At 32.9% G+C, this 23,657-nt stretch overlaps 1 protein-coding gene across 1 annotated transcript in view; it reads right to left on the reverse strand.

Moving 5' to 3' along the window:
- Positions 1-321: 321 nt before the first annotated feature.
- The window catches only part of LOC132721955 (sushi, von Willebrand factor type A, EGF and pentraxin domain-containing protein 1-like), a 30,453-nt gene continuing 7,117 nt past the window's right edge, over positions 322-23,657 (reverse strand). Inside the window, exons 3-13 of the mRNA XM_060706342.1 lie at positions 10,260-10,421; positions 9,485-9,652; positions 9,091-9,258; positions 6,479-6,646; positions 5,927-6,088; positions 4,538-4,705; positions 3,910-4,074; positions 3,441-3,596; positions 1,405-1,575; positions 806-973; positions 322-484 (exon numbers count right to left, since the gene is read on the reverse strand). Coding sequence (XP_060562325.1) covers positions 429-484; positions 806-973; positions 1,405-1,575; positions 3,441-3,596; positions 3,910-4,074; positions 4,538-4,705; positions 5,927-6,088; positions 6,479-6,646; positions 9,091-9,258; positions 9,485-9,652; positions 10,260-10,421 — 1,712 coding nt within the window. The 3' untranslated portion in view covers positions 322-428. The remainder of the gene's footprint in view (positions 485-805; positions 974-1,404; positions 1,576-3,440; positions 3,597-3,909; positions 4,075-4,537; positions 4,706-5,926; positions 6,089-6,478; positions 6,647-9,090; positions 9,259-9,484; positions 9,653-10,259; positions 10,422-23,657) is intronic.

Raw genomic sequence — 23,657 nt, forward strand, 5'->3', positions numbered from 1 at the left:
GAAACAATATGGTAAGCTTAAACACTTATACAATATGGTAAGATTAAATGCTGATACAATATGGGAAGTTAAACACTGATACAATATGGTAAGCTTAAACACTTATACAATATGGTAAAGATTAAATGCTGATACAATATGGTAAGCTTAAATACTGATACAATATGGTAAGCTTAAATACTCATACAAGCTTGTCATAATTTCTTATTTTAGCATTCAATTTCTTTTGTTAGCAATCAACAATTTTTCTTGCAGTTTCCAAATTTATGACATATATGTTGCTGAAGAAAAAGAGTAAAAAAATATTGTTCATACTACAAATAGGTACTGGATTACTCCATGCCCCAAATGAACTGCAAGCTGATGAGCTAGACCCGTCTAAGTAATAGTCTGTGTGGCATGAAAATGTGGCACTACTTGTTGATCCATCAGATGTTATGGTAAACATATCCATTTGTTGGTGAAGTTATAACCCCGCATTGCACTGAAATATGATAATTGTTACATTACCCAACAAATGTTTTCATTTAAGAGAAGTCATGTAAAAATAATTTCCATGTGGGCACATGATCAAGTGGTTCAAGCGTCAGACTTGTCGTCTAAGAATCGCTAGCCGTGTGGGTTTAAAACCCAATCAGGGGCAAGTCGTTGTTCCCTTGAGCAAGAAACTTTTCAAGCATTGCTTAGTACTGGTTGGTCCAGTAAAAAGTTCTATAGCGCGAATGAAGAATAATTTTAAATATTTATCACTAACAAATAATAACCTATTTTCCTCTATTAATTATGAGAAGTACAAAAGTCTCACCACAAGTTGGTTCTAAGAAATCCCATGACCCGTCACTTCTACAGGTTAACTGTGATGGTCCATTAAGCGTGTAATTTGTGTAACACTCATACACAGCTGTAGTAGTTGATCCATCTGACTGTACAGTCACATGACCACCGGTTGGTGAACCAAGAGCTGAGCATGGAACTTGTAAAAACAAAAAGACAAAAGGTAAGAAAACAGAAATCACCACAAAGTACTTTTTTACCTCAATTTTGAATTACCTCAATTTTGAATATCAAAAATCCTTCAGAAACAAGTTTACCAACTGCATTGGTGACAAGGGAAAATTTTACACATAAAGCCATATTGGATATAGCCATAGATGTTCATATTTTGAGTATAAAATAAATAAAACTGAAGACTATGTAATAATGCAACCATGAGCAAAATACCTAAAAATTACATTTTTTTACAGGCAGATACAACAATAACCAGTGCAGCTGTTGTATTCAAAAGCATACATTTAAATTCTCTAAACGATTTGGCTGTACCATTTTTTAAACCAGTCTTACAAATGATATAAAAACAACAAATTCTTGAACTTTTTAATACAATGCTAAAATGACCATCCTTACCTCCACAAGAGGGTGTTTGTATATCCCAAGAGCCATCAGAACCACATGTTAATGTAGATATCCCAGACATTGTGTATCCAGTCATACACGAGATTGAGGCTTTAGTGACAGAACCATCAGTTGATATTGTTACATTACCACCAGTTGGTACTGACAACAAATCACATTTTTCTGAAACAATAAACAAAATTAATGTATTGTTGTTTAAAAATAAAGTTAACACTTAAAAAAATAAAGTTAATGCTGTTAAAAATCACATTTTTCTGAAACAACAAAAAGTTTGTTTTCAAAATAAAGTTTTCACGATTTTATCATCAGTGCAACTGAACCCTACCTGTACCAGTTTAAAAGCTTGTACACAATGGATTGCAGACAAATACTAGAAACAAAAATACTAGAAACAAATCAAATGATTAAAAGCACATATTGTTGGGCAAATATTCTCAGAAACAAAGTGTTCTACAGGATAATGGTAGTAATTGTATCATGTTTCTGTGTATATTATCAAAACTCTTCTGGTGCTATAAATGACATTTAAAAAAACAAGAACTTGTTTGTTAAACACAAATGCCCCACGGCTCCGATTCTTGTCAGTAGCAATATTTCAAAAAATGTTTACCCATTCACTCAGTTATGGACAGAAACATTGCCAAAAAATTGTAAACACAAGTTATATACCTTGACAGAGTCATGGCATTTTGTAATTGTGAAATGTATAAGTTGCCAAGTCATTGCTATGACTTATGAAGTGATAAATATTCAACTTTATCAAATATATATAAATGTAAAAAATCTATACTTGGCACCCTTGACCTTGACCCACTGACACCTATAGAATATCATGCAAGTTATCTTCCTACCAAATATGAAATACACCTGTCAATAAATAAAGGCTGTATGGGTAAAAATGTTAAAATCTATTTTGAGCATTGATGACCTTGACCAAACTGACCCCTAACTTCCATCCAATGGAAGAATACCATGCAAGTTATCTTCCAACCAAATATGAAATATATCTGTCAATAAATAAAGGCTGTATGGGCAAAAGTGAAAAAATCTATTTTTTGCACTTGTGACCTTGACCCAACTGACCCCTAACTCCATCCAAAGTAAGAATAACATGCAAGTTATCCTCCTACCAAATATGAAATATATCTGTCAATAAAAAAAGGTGTATGGGCAAAAGTGTAAAAATCTATTTTTAGCACAAGTGACCTTGACCCACTGATCCCTACCCCAATCAAAAGGATGAATACCATGCAAGTTATCTTCCTACCAAATACAGAATATAGAATATGGTTAATACACCTGTAAAAATGTAAACATCTATTTTTAATATTGGTGACCTTGACATTGGTGACATTGACCTTGACACAAATGACCCCTTACTATACCCAAAGAAGGAGGACCTCCCTTGGCATGTTTGTATTAAACATGAAAGACATCAACCAAAAAATAAAGACTGGGAAATATGGATGACACAGTTATATAACTTGGCAATATCATGTACTTTGTATTGATTTATTCATTTTCTAAGTGCTGAAAAGGGCAATTACTTGGTAAATATGGAAGCCATAGTTATGTCACTTGACCAGATCATGTACTTTGTATTGATTAGTAAGTGTGTAAACTATGAAGCCATTGGTACAGGTAGAACTTAAGAAAAATCCAACTTGCCGTTCTAGGTTAACCTCGTACGGACAGATGGACGGACGGACGTTCCAACATTTTGGCTTTAAGGGCTATTTTCTTTGTTATTTTCTTTGTTTTCTTAAGGGCTACTAGCCCCTAAACCCTTTGATCATGGAATGAACCTATTGTTCTCTTTACTGTTATATAGCCCCTAAGCCCAAAATGTTTGCTCGGACAGACAGACGGACCGACGGTTCAATTACTATATGCCCGGGGGCATAAAAACATATGACCATACTATGCACAAATAGAGGAAAATCTACAGTTCACAAAATCACTTTATAAATAACACCAACCAAAGAAAGTACACCAAGGTTTTATAAATGATACAAAAATAAGTATACCACATGATGGCTCAGTTAAACTCCAGCCAAGTCCATTATCTTGACAAACTCTTTCTGTTGCACCATTTAGAGAATAGCCAGAATCACATGTGTATGATATAACAGAACCGTTTGACTGTGCCACTCCATTTGCAAAGAACAATGATGATGAACATACTAGAAAAAGTAAATACAGTCTATATTTAACAAAGGGTTGTGAAACATAAAAATATTCATTTATTAATAGTAAATATATATTTTTTCACAGCCTGATTGAAGTATTTGTGATTGGTTGGGAAAGTTACATTGAATTTGTTAAATTCATACAGGCCTTTTTTCAGGTTAGCTGCCTGAATAAAAAACATCAAATGCCAGTTCAGTATGCAATATGCAACATATATTTAATCCCTGAACATGCCTATAGTTGAATAAATCATAGAGAATTGTCATCAAAAGTAAGAAAATTAACTGGACTTGATAATACACATACAGCAAACTGGTGCTGCTCCACTCCATGTTCCATCTTTACATTGTCGTATAGTATCACCAACAATATAATAGTCAGTTAGACATTCATACACTGCTGTAGTTACTGTACCATTAGTAGATTCACTCACAATCCCACTCTGTATAGATTCAATAGAGGGGCACTGCACTGTAAATATATATATACTCTTGAAATTAAAACAAAGAATGAAGACGAAAGTGTTTCATTTGTACCCAGTTCTTACTATTCCATTTTGATGTAAACATGAAATCCTAAAAATTCTTTATCAACTTGGATATTACAATATAATAAGTAAAAGCATATGATTTTTTTTTAATTTAATACCAAGAAAAACAAACAAATTTTTTTGCATTCTAAAAGGCTCACAAAAAATGTTAAACTAAAATTGTTTAAATCACAATGGCAAAGACCTCTGATTTACTTCACACCCTTTAAAGCATTAAGTTTCATACATGAAACTGAACATGTTAATATTCCCATCTTAATACTGTACATATTTCTTATATTTATAAACTATCTATATGCTGAAGCATATTTAATAAGGAGATAATTAGGGTTACAAATAAAATCTCAAGATGTTAATAAATGCAATAATAATAATAATGCTTACAACATGTGGGCGCAGAGATATCCCAATGTCCATCCTCATCACAGGTAGCAGAGTAATCACTGGAGACACTGTAACCAAGGTAACAAGTGTAAGTTACTGAGGAAGTACTTCCATTTGTTGTGATCAACACATCACCATCAGCAATTGATGAAATATCCTCACATTTATCTGAAGTGAAAAATAATTATGTTTGTTTTGTCCATCTGTTGTGTTTTTGTTTTGTTTTTGCTGATTTTAACATATTTTTTTGGTTTACTTATTGGCAACTTCACTACCTTACAAGCTTTCCTGGATAACAAATCAAGAAAGTAGCAGCACATATAAAATACCTAAGCTTTAACAGGAAATGACTTTGTCTGTGACAAAAAAAAATTGAAATATTTTATTTTCAGCCCCTTCTTATGCATCAAATTTGAACATTTATAATGTATAACTTTTATGGAGGGCCATTTAAAAATCATTCCTTAAATGTCTGGTTAAATCCTACCATGTGGATAAAAAAAAGATGTTGTTTAAAGTGAATTGTTCCATAATGGAAGATCTATCATACCATAAATTAAATCATGTTGATAGTATTTAGTATCATACAAACAACAAACCATGAATTAAATTACATATGAATGCTGTTGGTACGTACAAGATAGATAATCTTATATACTAATTATTGCCAATATCATGGAATTAATTCCATATAATAAATTTTTCTTGAACAAAATATTATAATTCATCATATAAATAATCATACTAAATCACTTAGAACTCCATCCACATTTTTGCTCTCTCAAGTATTGTTTTTATCAATATTTAAAATACTTATTGAAAATATGTTCAATGTAGACCAATCCACATTAAAGGGATATTCAGGCAAAATAATGACAAAAATATTAAAATGATCTTATGTACTCAAATGACATTTCTTGAAGTCTCAGCATGAATTTCTGTTTGAATTCTATATATTTTGGGGTTGAAATGTAAATATTTATATGTTGAACAAAATTTAGACGCAAATAGAATCACCAAATAGTTTTAGAACAAGTCAGGTGTTTTAGATATTGTATGATTGAAACAGGTCTATGTCATTCATTTGAAATGTTTTAACGTTTCCAGAGTTCACTTTGACAAATATTGCGAAAACAAAGCACTCTAACCTGACCCACGCGGGTCAAGTTAGGAAACCACCATTTTATTCTTTATATGGAGAAAAGTTTTGGTCCATGGACTGCCTAATATATTCATTTTGAGGGCATTTACAGAATTATGAATGAAAAATTCACAACTAAGAAATGAAAATTTTGCCTGTGTCTCCCTTTAACGATATTACGCATAACAATAAACACAACAAAAGCTTGAGTCAGTTCAGGTGAGCTAAATAAATCATATCAAACTTACTGCAAGTAGGAGGGAATCCAGACCAACCAGAGGAGTCTGTAGCACATGTTCGAACATTTGAGCCGACCATTGAAAAACCCACATCACATCTATATGTCAATGTCATACCATCGGCACTTATTGTGTAGTTGCCATCAACCAATGACAGTGGTGGGTCACAAACTGCCAAAAAGGTATTACATGAGCAAAAACAAATACTTTACAATACAAGATGACAGCATGCGGTGTTAACGTTAAATTGTCTGTTACAAAAAATCTAAGTAAAAAAGGGTCATAACTCCTAAATTATTGTTTTCAGAATAACGCCCCTTGTCATGAAAATCAAGTTTGAAATATTAATAACTTTTGAAATGTTTGAAAAATAGGCTACATCAAAGTTTTTGACTGTTTCCTTCTTAGATTGGGAAACACATATGTAAAGAAGATAATGTCAAGACAATCAACAGCTTTGCAAACGCTGCGTAAACTATTTGAACAAAAATCAGAAAGTTAAGTATATAATCATTTTAAGTATAACACATATTAACATGAAACTGTTTTAAAATAACATACCACATGTTGGTATTGAATCATTCCAGCTTCCATCTGATCTACAGACCAATAATTCAGATCCTTTTATGATGTAGTTAGAATGACATGTGTATAGAATAGATGTTGACAGTCCATCAGACGTAGCTGAAACATCGCCATTGTCAACGTCACCCACTGTAGGACATTTTACTTTAAAAGAAAAATATACAAACGCTTCAACAGTAACAGACAGAAACATGACAGATGAAAAATAAAACAACAGAAAAGAACAGAGCAGAAATAATATTAAATACTCATTTAACCTAAAATCATATAGCATTTCAACATCTCAGTGCTATGTTGTTCATGTTTTATTAATATTGGTTTAGAAAAAGTATGGATATCGTCTGGAACTTAATATAAATCCTTAAACAACATGTGGTTAAAAGCAATTGGTTTAAGTATACAATAATTTTGTTTCTTTAAACCTTCCTATGTATAAAGCAAAAAGAATCCGATATTAAATAACTATATTCTGACAATATGTTGTTCACATTTTTATAAACACAATGTATTCACTATTGGTTAAAAAAAAAGAATGAACAAATTTTCAACCAGAATATAAAAGTTTTAACATTATGTAGTGATTTGCAGTAAACATTTATAATTATATAACTAGAACTGCCACTATCATGGCGTAAATACCCCCGCATACCACTTTGTCAGAATCAACAGTGGCCATTTAGTGCTCAAGGACAACCTCCCTGCCAAATCTGAGGTTACTAAGCCAGTGCATTGCTAAGTTATGTATTCTACATGCTTCAAATGTGAAAATGTCAAAATCAATACATTGCGAACAGGACATTCTTTAGCAATTGAGAAGAAAAGTTGTTTTTTTGTCAAGGTCCCTGTGACCTTGACCTTTGACCCAGTGACCTCAAAATCAATAGGGGTCACCTTATAGTCATGATCAACATCCATGCCAAATATGAAGACTGTGGGTCAAAGGAATCTTAAGTTAATGGGTGGACAAACTTTTTGAAGTCAAAGTCCCTATGACCTTGACCTTTGATCCAGTGACCTCAAAATCAAAAGGGGTCATCTACTAATCATGATCAACATCCATGCCAAATATGAAGACTGTGGGTCAAAGGAATCTAAAGTTATTGGGCAGACAAACTTTTTGAAGTCAAAGTCCCTGTGACCCTGACCTTTGACCTGGTGACCTCAAAAACAATAGGGGTCATCTACTAATCATGACTAACCTCTATTCCAAATATGAAGACTGTGGGTCAAAGGAATCTTAAGTTATTGGGCAGACAAGCTTTTTGAAGTCAAGGCCCCTGTGACCTTGACCTTTGACCTGGTGACCTCAAAATCAATAGGGGTCATCTACTAATCATGACTAACCTCCATGCCAAATATGAAGACTGTGGGTCAAAGAAATCTTAAGTTATTGGGCAGACAAGCTTTTTGAAGTCAAGGCCCCTGTGACCTTGACCTTTGACCTGGTGACCTCAAAGTCAATAGGGGTCATCTACTAATCATGACTAGCCTCCATGCCAAATATGAAGACTGTGGGTCAAAGGAATCTTAAGTTATTGGGCGGACAAGCTTTTTGAAGTCAAGGCCCCTGTGACCTTGACCTTTGACCTGGTGACCTCAAAATCAATAGGGGTCATCTACTAATCATGACTAACCTCCATGCCAAATATGAAGACTGTGGGTCAAAGGAATCTTAAGTTATTGGGCGGACAAGCTTTTTGAAGTCAAGGCCCCTGTGACCTTGACCTTTGACCTGGTGACCTCAAAATCAATAGGGGTCATCTACTAATCATGACTAACCTCCATGCCAAATATGAAGACTGTGGGTCAAAGGAATCTTAAGTTATTGGGCGGACAAGCTTTTTGAAGGCAAGGCCCCTGTGACCTTGACCTTTGACTTAGTGACCTCAAAATCAATAGGGGTCATCTACTAATCATGACTAACCTCCATGCTAAATATGAAGACAAAGGGTCAAAGGAATCTTAAGTTATTGGGCGGACAAGCTTTTTGAAGTCAAGGCCCCTGTGACCTTGACCTTTGACCTAGTGACCTCAAAATCAATAGGGGTCATCTACTAATCATGACTAACCTCCATGCCAAATATGAAGACTAAGGGTCAAAGGAATCTTAAGTTATTGGGCGGACAAGCTTTTTGAAGTCAAGGCCCCTGTGACCTTGACCTTTGACCTAGTGACCTCAAAATCAATAGGGGTCATCTACTAATCATGACTAACCTCCATGCCAAATATGAAGACTAAGGGTCAAAGGAATCTTAAGTTATTGGGCGGACAAGAAAAAACCGACGGACGGACGGCCGGACGTACCAAAATTTGATGTTTATGAGGCAATTGAGCTCATAAACACCACCTGGACCAACGTCCATAAGCAAAATAAGCTCATAAAAACAAAAAATAGCTCTTAATTTTAAATTTTATGAGTTTATGTTCTTTATTTAACTACGGAATGAAGCTCATAATAATCAAATGTTGGCTCGGACAGCCGGACGGACGGGACAGACGGACGGACAAGCTGATTCCAGTATACCCCCCTTACAACTTTGTTGTGCGGGGGTATAAAAAGTTTATTAATGTAGCTTTTATCAAATTACCACAATTTGGCGGAGAAGAGGACCATGTTCCGTCCAAGTTACATGTTGAAACTTCGCTTCCAGAAAGTGTATAACCTGTATTGCATTGGAAATTTGCCACAGACATTGTACCATTTGTACTGATGGCAATATTACCATTCTCTGGGGCTGATATATCCTCACAGGTTTCTGGAGAAATAAAAGACTAAATAAAATTCTGGAACTAAAATAATTAAATTATCAAATTGCAGTTAATTCAGTATAATTTCCGAAATTCATTCCTTAAAACTTGATGTTTGCAACAGTTTGATTTTACTATTATATTATCTCTATGACATTTGTAAATTCAATGAAAGCCATACATACTCCGGTAAGAATTTACAATATAATTACATAACATTAAATATACACTTACCACAAGTAAAGGCAGACACTGACCAGATGCCTGTATCTGTGCATTCAATGTTTGGTTCCCCAACAAGTGAAGTTCCCACAGCACAGGATACCTCGGCAGACGTTACGGAACCATCAGATGATAACTCTATAGAACCATTCTCAGGAGAATTCAAACTGCCGCACTCAACTGTAACAAAAATTGAAACTCTTATACAACTGGTAGGTATTTAAGCTATTAAGAAATGGTCAACATTTAATTGTCTCAAAGGAGCTCAAATGAGGTCAAAAGGCCTAAAACATAAAATTTGAATTTCTTACATAGATTAAGTGAAGCACTAAAATGGACTTTTAGCATGATTTGTGTGAGAAGCGTTTTTTCATTTTTGGGTCATTTTGCACAATGAAAAATTAATGATGATTCTTGCAAAATGGGTTAAGAAAATGATCTGGAACAATCTCAGTAGAGTCTCTTTAAATATTCCAAATTAACAAAAAATTAGTGTTTTGAAGGAAAATACACTGTATAATAATGAGGCTGGAACAGGGCTACAGTTTGATCATTAAAATGAAGAATAGGAGTAAATTTTAGGCTTTTCAACATAAAAATGTGGTGATCTGAAGCAACCACCAACTACATAATACCTGGTCAGAATGCAGGGAAGTCTGACTCTGCAAAGGTGGAACTTGCCTATCATTCAAACACCTTTATAGTTTAGATAGCATATGATTCAATTCCCAAACCAGCTGGAAAAAAACCCAACAACCTTAAAACATTCATTAAAATTCTACTATACCACATAACGGCTGAACTGAATCCCAGCCAAGTCCATTGCTTTGGCACACTTGGTTTTTCTCTCCATTTATTGTAAACCCTTCCAGACATGTATATGTAATATCAGATCCATTAGAACTTATATTGTAGTAACCATTTGTAATAGATGGAGGCAGATCACATCCTTCAATATGAAAATAGAACAAATTTTATAAACATTTTATTCATAGTTGGCAAGGTTAAGTTTTATTGGTAAAATATATTTACAAAGATAAAAGCTATTTTGCCAAAGGACAAACACATCCCTGAAAATCAAGTTAAAATCAATCCACCTTGTTGGTTTAGGTTAACCTCGGATGTTCTCACAAATTGATACTTATGTGGCTATGCTATTGTTCTCTCCATTGTTCTTTTAGCCACGTATGAGAATATTTTAGCCACATAAAAGACTAAATAAATAGAATTTACAGTTATATATTGTCCTCCTAACCACAAAAGTATCCAAATGTGTGCTCATACAAATGGATGGACAGATCAATTACAATATGCTAGAGGACATAAAAATAGTTATGTAGAAAACTTTAAGAACCAAATTTATGGTAATGCTTCAAACATGTATTTTTATCTGTTGACATTCATCCTCTTTGAATAAGGACATAAAAAAAATTTGTCACAAATATTTCAATTGGTATTCAAACAAAACAAACAAGAGGGCCATGATGGCCCTGAAGTCGCTCACCTGTGTATAGGCCCCGGAGCGGGGCCAGTTTAATCACCAGGGCTTTTATTTGAACAAACTTGGTAGACACCCATTAGAAGATATTTCATGCTAAACATCTAAGGTCTAGGTCGTTGGGTATTTTAAAAGAAGATTTTTTAAAGTTTTTTCTTTACACATACATTCAAAAACAATAACATACCTGGGGCAGGGCCAGTTTTGACCCCAGGGCTTTTATTTGAACAAACTTTGTAGACACTTACTAGAAAATGTTTCATGCTTAATAGCTAAACTCTAGCTATTTGGGTTTTTTCAAAGAAGATTTTTAAAATTTTGCTATACACATATAAAGAAAATCAATGTCCCCCGGGGCAGGGCCAATTTTGACCCCAGGGCTTTTATTTGAACAAAATTTGCAGACACTCACTAGAAGACGCTTTGTGCGTAATATCCAGTGCTTAATATCCAAACTATAACTATTTGAGTTTTTTCAAAGAAGATTTTTTAAGTCTTTGCTATACACATATAAAGAAAATGAATGACCCCTGGGGAGGGACCAACTTTGACCCCAGGGCTTTTATTTGAACATACTTTGTAGACACTAACTAGAAGATGTTTCATGCTTAGTATCTAAACTCTAGCTATTTGTTTTTTTTTTTCAAAGAATATTTTTTAAGTTTTTGCTATACACATATAAGGAAAATCAATGACCCCCTGGGGCGGGGCCAATTTTGACCCCAGGGCTCTTATTTGAACAAACTTTGTAGACATCCATTAGAAGATGTTTCATGCTAAATATCTTAGCTCTAGCTCTTTGGGTTCTTTAAAAGAAGATTTTTTAAAGTTTTTACTATATGCATATAGGAAAATCAATGACCCCCTGGGGCGGGGCCAATTTTGACCCCAGGGCTTTTATTTGAACAAACTTGGTAGACACTCACTAGAAGATGTTTCATGCCAAATATCTAAGCTCTAGCTCTTTGGGTTTTTTAGAAGAAGATATTTAAAGTTTGTTTTTTTTGGTTGCCATGGCAACCAGAGTGCTGCATGGAATTAAATTCTTTGAACAATTTTTAAAGGTGACCACCAAAGAAACATTCCTGTGAAGTTTGGATGAAATTGGCTTTTGTGGTTTATGAGGAATGTCTTTTAAAGAAAAATTTTAGGGGACGCCGGCCACCCGGAATAAATTTTCACAAAAGCTCCCCTGTCATTTTACGGGTGAGCAAAAATAATTTAATTCTCCATGTTATTGTTTTTTTTAAAACTTTAAATAAAATTTTCTTATAGTGTCTTTGTAAACAATATTCCACTATCTATCAAGACCTTTGAGTCATTACTAGATTATATATAAACATCTGATAAAAAATTTCCTGGTTATTTGATATAAAGTCACATTTACATGCAAATGGAACAATTTAGATATCACAAAGTCATGATTTTGTGACTTTGCTCAGGTGAGCTATAAGAACAAAACATTCTTCAATTGTATCATTGGTACTATAAAGTGACAGCATTGCTTAAATTAAATTATACAACTGATATAATAAACAAGAGGGCCATGATGGCCCAAAGTCGCTCACCTGTATATAAGGCCCCTGGAGCGGAGCCAGTTTAAAACCCAGGGGCTTTTATTTGAACAAACTTGGTTTGTAATATGTATGCATGCATATATATATATATATATATATATATATATATATATATATATATATATATATATATATATATATATATATATATCATATGTATATATATATGTATATATATATATCTATATATATATATATATATATATATATATAATATTATACATTTATATATATATATTTATATATATATATTTATATATATATAAATATTAAATATATAGTGTATATATATATATATATATATATATATATATATATATATATATATATATATATATATATATATATATAATTTTTTTTATATATATATATATTATATATTAATATATATGTGTATATATATAATATGTATATATCTAAAAAAAAAGTCAAGCTAATGAATGACCCCCGGGGCGGGCCAATTTTGACCCCAGGGCTTTTATTTGAACAAACTTGGTAAGATCACCATGAGAACATGTTTCATGCTAAATATCTTAGCTCTAGCTCTTTGAGTTCTCTTTAAAAGAAGATTTTTTAAGTTTTTACTCATATGCACATAGGGAAAATCAATGACCCCGGGGGCGGGGCCAATTTTTGACCCCAGGGCTTTTATTTGAACAAACTTTTGTAGACACTCATTAGAAGATGTTTCATGCTAAATATCTTAGCTCTAGCTCTTTGGGTTCTTTAAAAGAAGATTTTTTAAGTTTTAAACTATATGCATATAGGGAAAATCAAAGACACCCTGGGGCGGGGCCAATTTGACCCTAGGCTTTTATTTGAACAAACTTGGTAGACACTCACTAGAAGATGTTTCTATGCTTTATATCTAAACACTAGCTATCTGGGTTTTTTCAAAGAAGATTTTTAAGTTTTTGCTATACACAGTCATATAAGGAAAATCAATGACCCCCCGGGGCGGGGCCCAATTTTGACCCTAGGGCTTTTGATTTGAACAAACTTTGTAGACACTCAACTAGAAGATGTTTCATGGCTTAATAGCTAAACTCCAGCTATTTGGGGTTTTTTTAAAGAAGATTTTTAAAGTTTTTGCTATACACATATAAGGAAAATCAATGACCCCGGGCGGAGCCAATTTTGACCCCAGGGCTTTTATTTGAACAAACTTGGTAGACACCCATTAGAACATGTTTCATGCTAAATATCTTAGCTCTAGCTCTTTGAGTTTCTTTAAAAGAAGATTTTTTAAGTTTTTACTATATGCATATAGGGAAAATAATCAATGACCCCCTGGGGCGGGGCCAATTTTGACCCTAGGGCTTTGATTTGAACAAACTTGGTAGGCACTCATTAGAAGATGTTTTCATGCCAAATATCTAAGCTCTAGCTCTTACGGTTTTTTTAGAAGAAGATTTTTAAAGTTTTTCTTAATGGTTGCCATGGCAACCAGAGTTTTTTTAATGGAATTTAAATTTTTGAACAACTTTGAAAGGGGTCCACCTAAGGATCATTTCTGTAAAGTTTTGGTTGCCAATTGGCCATGTAGTTTAGGAGGAGATGTTGTTTGAAAAGTTTGACGCCATTTTTTGAAGGACGCACGACGCACGACGCACGACGCACGACGGACGCAGAGTGATGACAAAAGCTCACCTTTGAGCACTTCGTGCTCAGGTGAGCTAAAAATAACGTATTGACAATAAAGTACAAAAATGCAAATAAGATAATGATAACTAGAATTATCGCTGAATGGGATTCATAACCCTACCAATGTCCTTGACAGAAGACGACTTGGAAAGGTGGTTAAGAGAATAACTTAAGTGGCACAAATACATATACATAAAAAAAATTATCTCTGGTGAAAAAAGACTAACTGTACAGGTATTAGTATAAATATATATTGTCAAATCATGTTCGAAACAGTTACAAATAACCTTTCATTTTCCCAATGTACTAGAGATTTTCTAAGTCAATTTTTTACCTTCAAGCGTGGCCTTGACCTTAAGCTGGCACAAGGGTAAGATGGGTTCTGCACATTGCCCAGTTGGGGTGAACATTTGAGTAAAGTTTGAAGAAAATCCTTCCATTAGTATAGAATTTATAGAGTGGACATAACATATTGTCTAATATTGATTGTATGTAAATTTAAAGACTTAAAAAGGGGCATAATTTTGTCAAAATGCAATACAGAGTTATGAAACTTGACCAGCATATCTTATTTGTGACACCTCATATATCCTTTAAGTTTCAAACAAATACCTGTGCTAGTTTCAGAAATATTCAAGTACATGTTAAAATTTAAGTCAACTTTTGACCTTCAAGAGTGACCTTGACCATCAGTCAGCACAAAGGTAACATGGATTCTGCACATAATAGCCTAAGAGCCAAGGGCCATTTAATCAAAATTTTTGTCCAAATCTGAAACTTACACCAGAGTAAGTATAAAGTCTCTCCTTTACAAAAAACTAAATCTTACAAAATTTTGCTTTCACAACGCTTCAGAATCCAAGATGGCGTCCAATATGGCCGCCGATTTTATGCAAAACGAGTATATATCTTATTACGGTAAATTTTACAGCAAAAATTATGCCGTTTTCAATAAAAAGAAGTGCAAACATTTCAGAAGTAATCAAGTTATGATTAAATGACATGAAATATATAGCTTTTTAGGTTTTTGTCTTAAATTTTTCAAAATATCAAAGAAAAATGCCTATTTTTGGCAGATTTTTGTAATATGGTTACCTAAAAATAAGAAAAATATTCCATATAGACTCTAAATTTCTAACATTGTTTTGTTTTTCATAAATACTATGTGTGTATTAAATTGTTATTACAAAAAATGCAAGAAATTGCATAATTTGTAAATTTTATAGTTGATTAAAGTGGGTGGGGTAATTTCACCCCAAAATTGGAAAAATACAAAATTCGCCAAAATATGTTAATTTTTTTTTTGCCTTCTTTTTATTATACTTTTTATGTCATTTAATGCAATTACTCTCTTTTTTCATGTTTTTTTATTGTTTTCAAGTACTTTTTTCAAAGTTCTTTAGAGACGGTGGGTGGGGTTAAATAAAAAAACTGCACGTGTGTATCTACTGCAAATCTTGAAATATACTTATTATAATAAATTCTATTTAGTTAAAGTTAAAAGAAATTAATTAGTTATTTTCAGCAAATTAATATCATAAACCATTTTTGAATACTTAGGTATATTTTGTTGCATACATTTGGACCTTAATTAATATTTTTTGCTACACTTCAATACGAATATTAGCATGATTGTTTGTGTTTCAAAGTGACAATCTAAATTATTGCAAGTTTTTCACTTGTATAAACTTCGTGCATCATTATATTTTAAGTGAAACATAATTTCTTCAAGTTAATGGTGAATGAAATATTTCAATACGGCTTGAATGTCATTTGTTTTTTCACAGAAAAAGACAAAACTGCACAAGTATGTAAATTGGAAATGACCATTTTTTTGCTTTTATAATATTCTAAGGCATAGGGTGTTATATTTACTTTAATAATGCTACAATTTGTATGGCAGTGCAATAATGAATACAAATATAGTGTCTACTTTTGAAAATTTTCAACTTTCTTTTGTATGAAAACATAATTTTATTTCTGATAGCCTAACAGGCATTCACTTTTCAACATTTAAAGTATCAATAAAACCAAAGAACCATGCAAATAGAATTATAACAACACTAAATGTAAGGTAAAGGAGGCCACCAAAATGTGTCGCTTTAAAAAAATCAGTTTGAACAAAAAGGTTATTGTTTCAATATGATGATTAAACAGAACATCTAATTTTATTTAAGAAAAATATGAGACTGAGAGGCCTGAATGATGGAATTTTCTGGTTTTGCATGATATAAACAAGTCAACATTAATTACGGCATTTTAGTAATGAACATATTGATATGCCGTTGATTAAAATAGGTGAACAAATGGCAGGCATGATTTTAATGTTATAATTTGATGTTTGAAAAAAGAAAATGATATACAAGACATTTCCTGTTTACAGCAAACTTCAAACAGTTGCCAGATTCATTGTGAATACGCAAATGAGAAATATCTTCTGATAATTAGATAAATATTTTATATAATAACCTTATTCCATGATTTTCCAGACATTTCACTTGTGATCCATATGGTGACACGAAGGTTCATTGGAAAGGGTGTGTTGATTTTGTTTATACCAATTTGACAGATGGCATGATTTCTCAAAACCCACTGAAGGCTTCAGTTTTGTTCATTGTCAAAATAGAGAAAATAAGAATCCCTAAAGAATGCCCAACACGGCAAAATTGAAAATATTGCAGGCACGGTTTGATTGAGCCTGTTCATGGACGGTACTGTAAAGTGCAAACTACCGTCCACGCCCCCTAGCACCGGCTTAAGCAGAATTCAACATTTAAACATGAAATGGTAAAGTTTTGAATTTAGAAACATCCGCAGATGTGTTCATACGGGGGTTATCATGGAACCTTCAATGTGACACTTCCGTGCCATTCCATGAAAAGCGGCGTATGGTCCCAAAGTAATGGTGCCCTTAACGAGGAAACAATGGGCGGAACTAAATAAAATAGAATTTTGAAAGGGGATCTGAGGTTATGAAGCCTGCATATCACAGATAAGACGTCAAAAGAAAAGTTACAAAGCAGGCAACATTTCCTAAGGGTGATTCAACATTATTCAAGTAGGAATATTGGAACCTGTGACCCAACAAAATAATGTTTATTTAACAATACATATTCGCAATTTAAAGATATAAACAATTATTTTAGGTAAATTCATAACATTATTCTGTAAACGTGTGGCTTGAAATAACAAATGTTATTTTACATTTTATGTTTGAGACATGTGAAAGAGTAAAATGTTACCTAGCTATAAATCTTATAACATGTGCAGTTTTATACAGTATATCAGCCTGCTCCTTTGCTTTATGTAATACATACTTTAGCTGAGAAAACATAAGAATTGATGGTCCATCAGTATCAGGCCAAGTCAGTCATACTTTAACCTGTCCACAATCTATTTGTTCATATCACTTAAATTACCAGAGGACAGTGCTATATTCAAAACAAGGCAAGTCCATTTAAACAAATAACTTGATAAATGTCAAATCTTGATTTAAAGAATAATGGTGCATATGAATACATTACTAAGTTTTTCATTTTTTACTTGTTTTAAAGTTTTGTTGGTAAACTTGAATAAGAAAAGTAAACTAACTAAAGTAATTGCTGATTTTAAAAGTTTTACGTTCCTTTAAAAAGCTGTTTTAATTTTAATCTTTATATGAAATACACTAATTCTTGCAATGACCATGATAAAATTAGTTTCAAGAATAGGCATAATTATCTTTATTAGTGAGTAAATAATGGTAATAAAAATATGGTTAAATTTTAACTAAATTTCATCAAATTGAATTCAAGATTTAATATAGATCCACTTATTATTATACACCACCACCAACCTCAAAATGCGTTTTCTCTGAGAACGATAAGTGCAAAGAACAACAATGACAGTACGGCTGCAAAACGCGACATTACGACAGTACGATGGTCTTCCACCATGGTACTGTCGTGCTTCACCATCCTACTGTCGTATTGTCACTATCGTACTGCCGCACTTCACCATTTTACTGCCTTCTTCTTGTCAAGAATACGCAACCATCACTCAGCAAGGCGTCAGATGAAGAAACATGCCTTTAAATCTATTATGTTCTTATGACAAAGTCAACGTTTTCCTTCGTGTTCATATTTTATTTTGGCATGCTAAAGGGAAGGTGACAGTACGATGTTGACAATACAACAGTACAATAATGACAATATAATAGTATGATTGTGATAGTACGATGATGACAGTATAATGGTGATAGTACTATAGTGGCAGTATGATTGTGACAGTACGATGGTGACCGTATGATGTTGACAGTACGATTGTTAAAGTATGATGGTATGATAGTGACAATAGGACAGTACGATTCTGAGAGTACGGTAATGGCAATACGATGGTGACAGGACTATAGTGACAGTATGATTGTGACAGTAAGATGGTGACAGTATGATTGTGACAGTATGATTGTGACAGTACGATTGTGACAGTATGATTGTGACAGTATGATGGTGACAGTACGCTGGTGACAGTACGATTGTGACAGTACGGTGGTGGCAATACGATGGTAACAGTATGATGGTGACAGTTTGATTGTGACAGTATAATGGTGACAGTACGATCGTGGTAGTACAACAGTACGATAGTGCCAATATGAAAGTACAGTTGTGATAGTTAAATTGTGATAGTACTATAGTGGCAGTACGATTTGACAATATGACAGTACAATAAACATCACCATCGTAATGTGGTCACATACTGTCATACTGCCACCATCGTACTGTTGTATTGTCATCATCGTCAAACTCTATCATTGTACTGTTATCATCATACTGTCTTGCTTTGCGCATATCATTCTCAGGGGAAACGCGCTGGCCATAACGGAAAACTGTAACTGTCCTAAAATACTTAACCCTTAAAACTTGGCTAAAATATGAATCTATCTCAGCAAGGCAATGCATATAACCCATGCCGTCGCTGTACTGACTAAAGGTAACAAGAGCTGTCGGTAGGACACCAACGCTCGATTATTCTTAGTGCTTGATAGTAAAAGAGGCTTGATATTTTAAATTTCCTAAGTTTACAAAAGGGCAATTTTTTTCTTTAAATCCATGTTACAGTTAAAGGCCCTGGAAAGAGTTCTACTATGCTCTCAATGAAGAGTATAACATTTCAACTTGTTTCAAAGCCAGATGTCAATAGAATATGAAAATATCTGAGGTGGTATGCAAACTTGAATGTAAATTCTAAGTTGAAAAAGGGGCATAATTCTGTCAAAATGCTTGATATAGTTATCTCCTCCTGTCTACAGGTTGGGGTTATGATTTTGAACAAAAGTGCAAAGTTTCAAAGCCATATGTCAAAGGACTTTGAAAATATTTGAGGTATTACAAACACTTTAACATAAGTGGTTACGCCGACACTCGGGTGACTACAATAGCTCTACTTATTCTTATCGAATAGTCGAGCTAAAAAGGTAACTGTCACATCTGAAGGTCAGATGTTAGACAATTTCGTGTCTGCTCTATAAATAAGAAATAAGTTCAATCATGGCTCAAATGTTTACATCAACAATATGATTTAGCATATGTCACCACTGTGCTGCTTCAAGGCCAAGAGCACTCTTAAAGGTTAAATATCGGACAATTTTGTGTCAAACCCTAATCCTGGTAAGTTTTTCATCAAATTTGGCTCAAATATTCACACCAGCAAGGTGATGTGTAGTGCAGAACTTATGCTACTCCGCTCATTTTCTGTTATCTTCATCAGTTTAAAAGTCAAATGTCAGACAATTTGTGCCCGCAATATAGATTCTTTACTTCATCTAAGACGTCCTTCTAAACCGGACTTAAAAAGTGACCAATGTGCACTGACATCAAATCATACGACATAGAGACGTCAAAAGATACTGATAATATAAATGGTCTGAATATTTTTTAGAACATTAAATTATTTAATATTTTATGTGTCATTAATATATTCATTCGTTTGGAATATTAAAATTTATCTGTCTAAAGAGTTCTAGCTTGTGACAGTTATATGAATGTTTTATCTTCACACTTAAATCTGTCTGATACAATGTTCTATTATTTGTACTGTTTTGCTTTCATCTTAGCTTTATACCATAAATACCATTTATATGATATATTATTTACTTGGACTGGAATATGCTAATAAAAACAAATAGTAGGCTTGTTTCAATTACCGTTTGTTTTATACATGCAATTCCGTAGTATAACATAATTATAAACTGTTTTACGGATAACGTATGCAGCAGTCCTATAAATAGAAACCTTTAAAATATGAAACATTCAAATAACAAAAATAATTTGGATATTGTTAAGATGATTAAACTAAAATTATTTTTATATTATGCCTCGATTTTTCTTTCTTCTTTCTGTCAATAAAAATAATTATTTCAGTTGTGTCATTAAAAGCAGCATATATAAGGCTTCTCAAAGAATACATTAACACTTACTGTACGAATACGTACATCTTTATTCTTGTCCAAGCAATATATCATTTTTAAATCTTGATGTCAAAGGTAGTTAAAGGCACAAAAATACCCCTTGGTATGGACATTTGGATTTATGTCATCTTTGTTTGATATAAATGACTTATATCTTCATGTTTTTAAGGCAACATAAGATAATTTGGGTTTAGTTAGGTATTTCTCGATAGCTTTCAGTATTTTGATACATATATTTAAATGTGCATTCTTCTCTTCTTTTTTGTTTTACCTAGACCATTATACTTTAAGAAAGACAAAAACAACTTAAGAACAAGAAATGCATACAAATGAGAATTAGTGCATAAAACACTTTTTTTCAAATCGAATTTAATTATAAACAGTCAAAACACATGCATGCCTGCATCTATGTTGAACAAAAAGTGTGGTCAGGAAAAATAGTTTGAAGTTGAAAATTACATAACAAAATATATACCTTAATTTCCAAAAAATGGTTTATATCATTTCCATTGCTTTAGATAACTAATTTATTTCTTTATTAAGTCAACTTAAGAAATTTAAGTACCTTTCGATATTCCGGTAGCTTTCAGAAATTCGATACACATATTTATATGTGCATTTTTGTTATTTTACACCACCCACCGTAAAATAAGTATTAGAAAAACTTAAAAACAATAAAAATGCATGAAAAAAGAGAAAAATTGTATGAAATCACATATAAAGTAAAATAAAAAAGCAGAGAAATGAAATTAACATATTTCGGCGAATTTTGTATTTTCCGATTTTGGGGTGAAATTACCCCCACTAACTTTAATCAAGTATAAAACTTACAAATTATGCAATTCCTTGCGTTTTTTATGATTACAACTTAAAACGCACATAGTATTTATGAAAAACAAAACAATATTAGAATTTAAGGAGCTACTTGGAATATTTTTCTTATTTCTAGGTAACCATAATAGAAAAATCTGCCAAAAATAGGCATTTTTCTTTCATATTTTGAAAAATTTAAGACAAAAACCTAAAAAGCTATATATTTCATGTCATTTAATCATAACTTGATTACTTCTGAAATGTTTGCACTTCTTTTTATTGAAAACGGCATAATTTTTGCTGTAAAATTTACCGTAATAAGATATATACTCGTTTTGCATAAAATCGGCGGCCATATTGGACGCCATCTTGGATTCTGAAGCGTTGTGAAAGCAAAATTTTGTAAGATTTGGATTTTTGTAAAGGAGAGACTTTATACTTACTCTGGTGTAAGTTTTAGATTTGGACAAAAATTTTGATTAAATGGCCCTTGGCTCTTAGGCTATAACCTTGTGAAGGTGAACATTTGAGTAAAGTTTGAAGGAAATTTTTCCATTATTATAGGATTTATAGAGCGGACATGACATATCATCTAATACTTGATTAATGTAAATTTGAATACTTAAAAAGGGGCATTACTTTGTTTAAATGCAATACAGAGTTATGAAACTTGACCTGCATATCTTAATTGTGACACTTCATATATATTTTAAGTTTCAAGCAAATACCTTTTCTAGTTTCAGAAATATTCAAATACATGTTAAACTTTAAGAACATTTTCAGTCAATTTTTGACCTTCGAGTGTGACCTTGACCTTTAGCCGGCAAAAGGGTAACATGGGGTCTGCACATTACCTTGTTGAGGTGAACATTTGAGCCAAGATTGAAGAAAATCCTTCAATTAGTGTAGGACTTACAGAGCGGACATGACATTCTGTCTAATATTTGATTGTTTGATGTTTAACCTTTAATTGTGACCTTGACCTTGAGCTGACACATGGGCAACATGGGTTCTGCACATTCCCTTGTTGAGGTGAATATTTGAGCCAAGTTTAAAGAAAATCTCTCAATTAGTGTAGGAGTTACAAAGCAGACACGACATACTGTCTAATATTTGATTGTTTGATATTTGACCTTCAATTGTGACCTTGACCTTGAGCTGACACATGGGCAACATTGGTTCTGCACATTCACTTGTTGAGGTGAACATTTGAGCCAAGTTTGAAGAAAATCTTTCAATTAGTGTAGGACTTACAGAGCGGACACGACATACTGTCTAATATTTGACTGTTTGATATTTGACCTTCAATTGTGACCTTGACCATGAGCTGACACATGAGCAACATGGGTTCAGCACATCCCTTTGTTGAGGTGAATATTTGAGCCAAGTTTGAAAAAAATCCTTCAATTGGTATAGATTTATAGAGCGGACACCAAAATGGAGACGGACGGACCAACGGACGTGACAAAGCGAATCCATTATAGCCCCCCCCCCCACATTTTGTGGTCGGGTATAATAATCAAACAAGTTTTAAAAGTTATTATCCAAAACAAAATACTACAAACTTACAGCTATAACTCAAGTCCTTATAAAATCAAACAAGCAGATTGTTTTTGAAAATGATAACCTCGGCAGGTTTTTAAAGAAATTTGACAAGCAGGACCTATCAATACAGTGCCTTTGACTATTCTCAGTGCTTTCAGACTGGACACACAATGTACAAATATTCACAAAGGCTCTGGGCCTTAGTGAACTTATAACTATACCTTAAGTGAGTATTTTCAGAAATTGTCAAGACAGATATTGCACACAGAAACATGAACTGTTGTTGTTTTTTCAATTTCACAAAGGGATATTTAATCAAGGGTTAAGGAAACAGATCTTTAATTATGATTCTTAGGTAGTGATTTTCAGCGCTGATCAAACATACATAAAAAGTTTCAAGTAAATACAAAGATTGATCTTGCATGCACAAATTTAACCAGTAATTTGAAATGATAGCCTTCAAAATATTAAAAACAACACCAGTTTAGTATCAACATGAATAATAATGACATTGATAATATACTCATCTGCTTTTGATTTTGAAAAACATTCAACAATGTAAAAATATAACAACTTTATGTTTATTTTATGATATGCATACCTTTGAAGAACAAACAATGAGCAAATAACGAATCTTACTGACACTTTTTTTCTAATTACTTG

The sequence above is a fragment of the Ruditapes philippinarum genome, unplaced genomic scaffold, assembly GCF_026571515.1.
Source record: "Ruditapes philippinarum isolate M1 unplaced genomic scaffold, ASM2657151v2 ctg10480_1_1_1_1, whole genome shotgun sequence".
Classification (NCBI taxonomy): domain Eukaryota; kingdom Metazoa; phylum Mollusca; class Bivalvia; order Venerida; family Veneridae; genus Ruditapes; species Ruditapes philippinarum.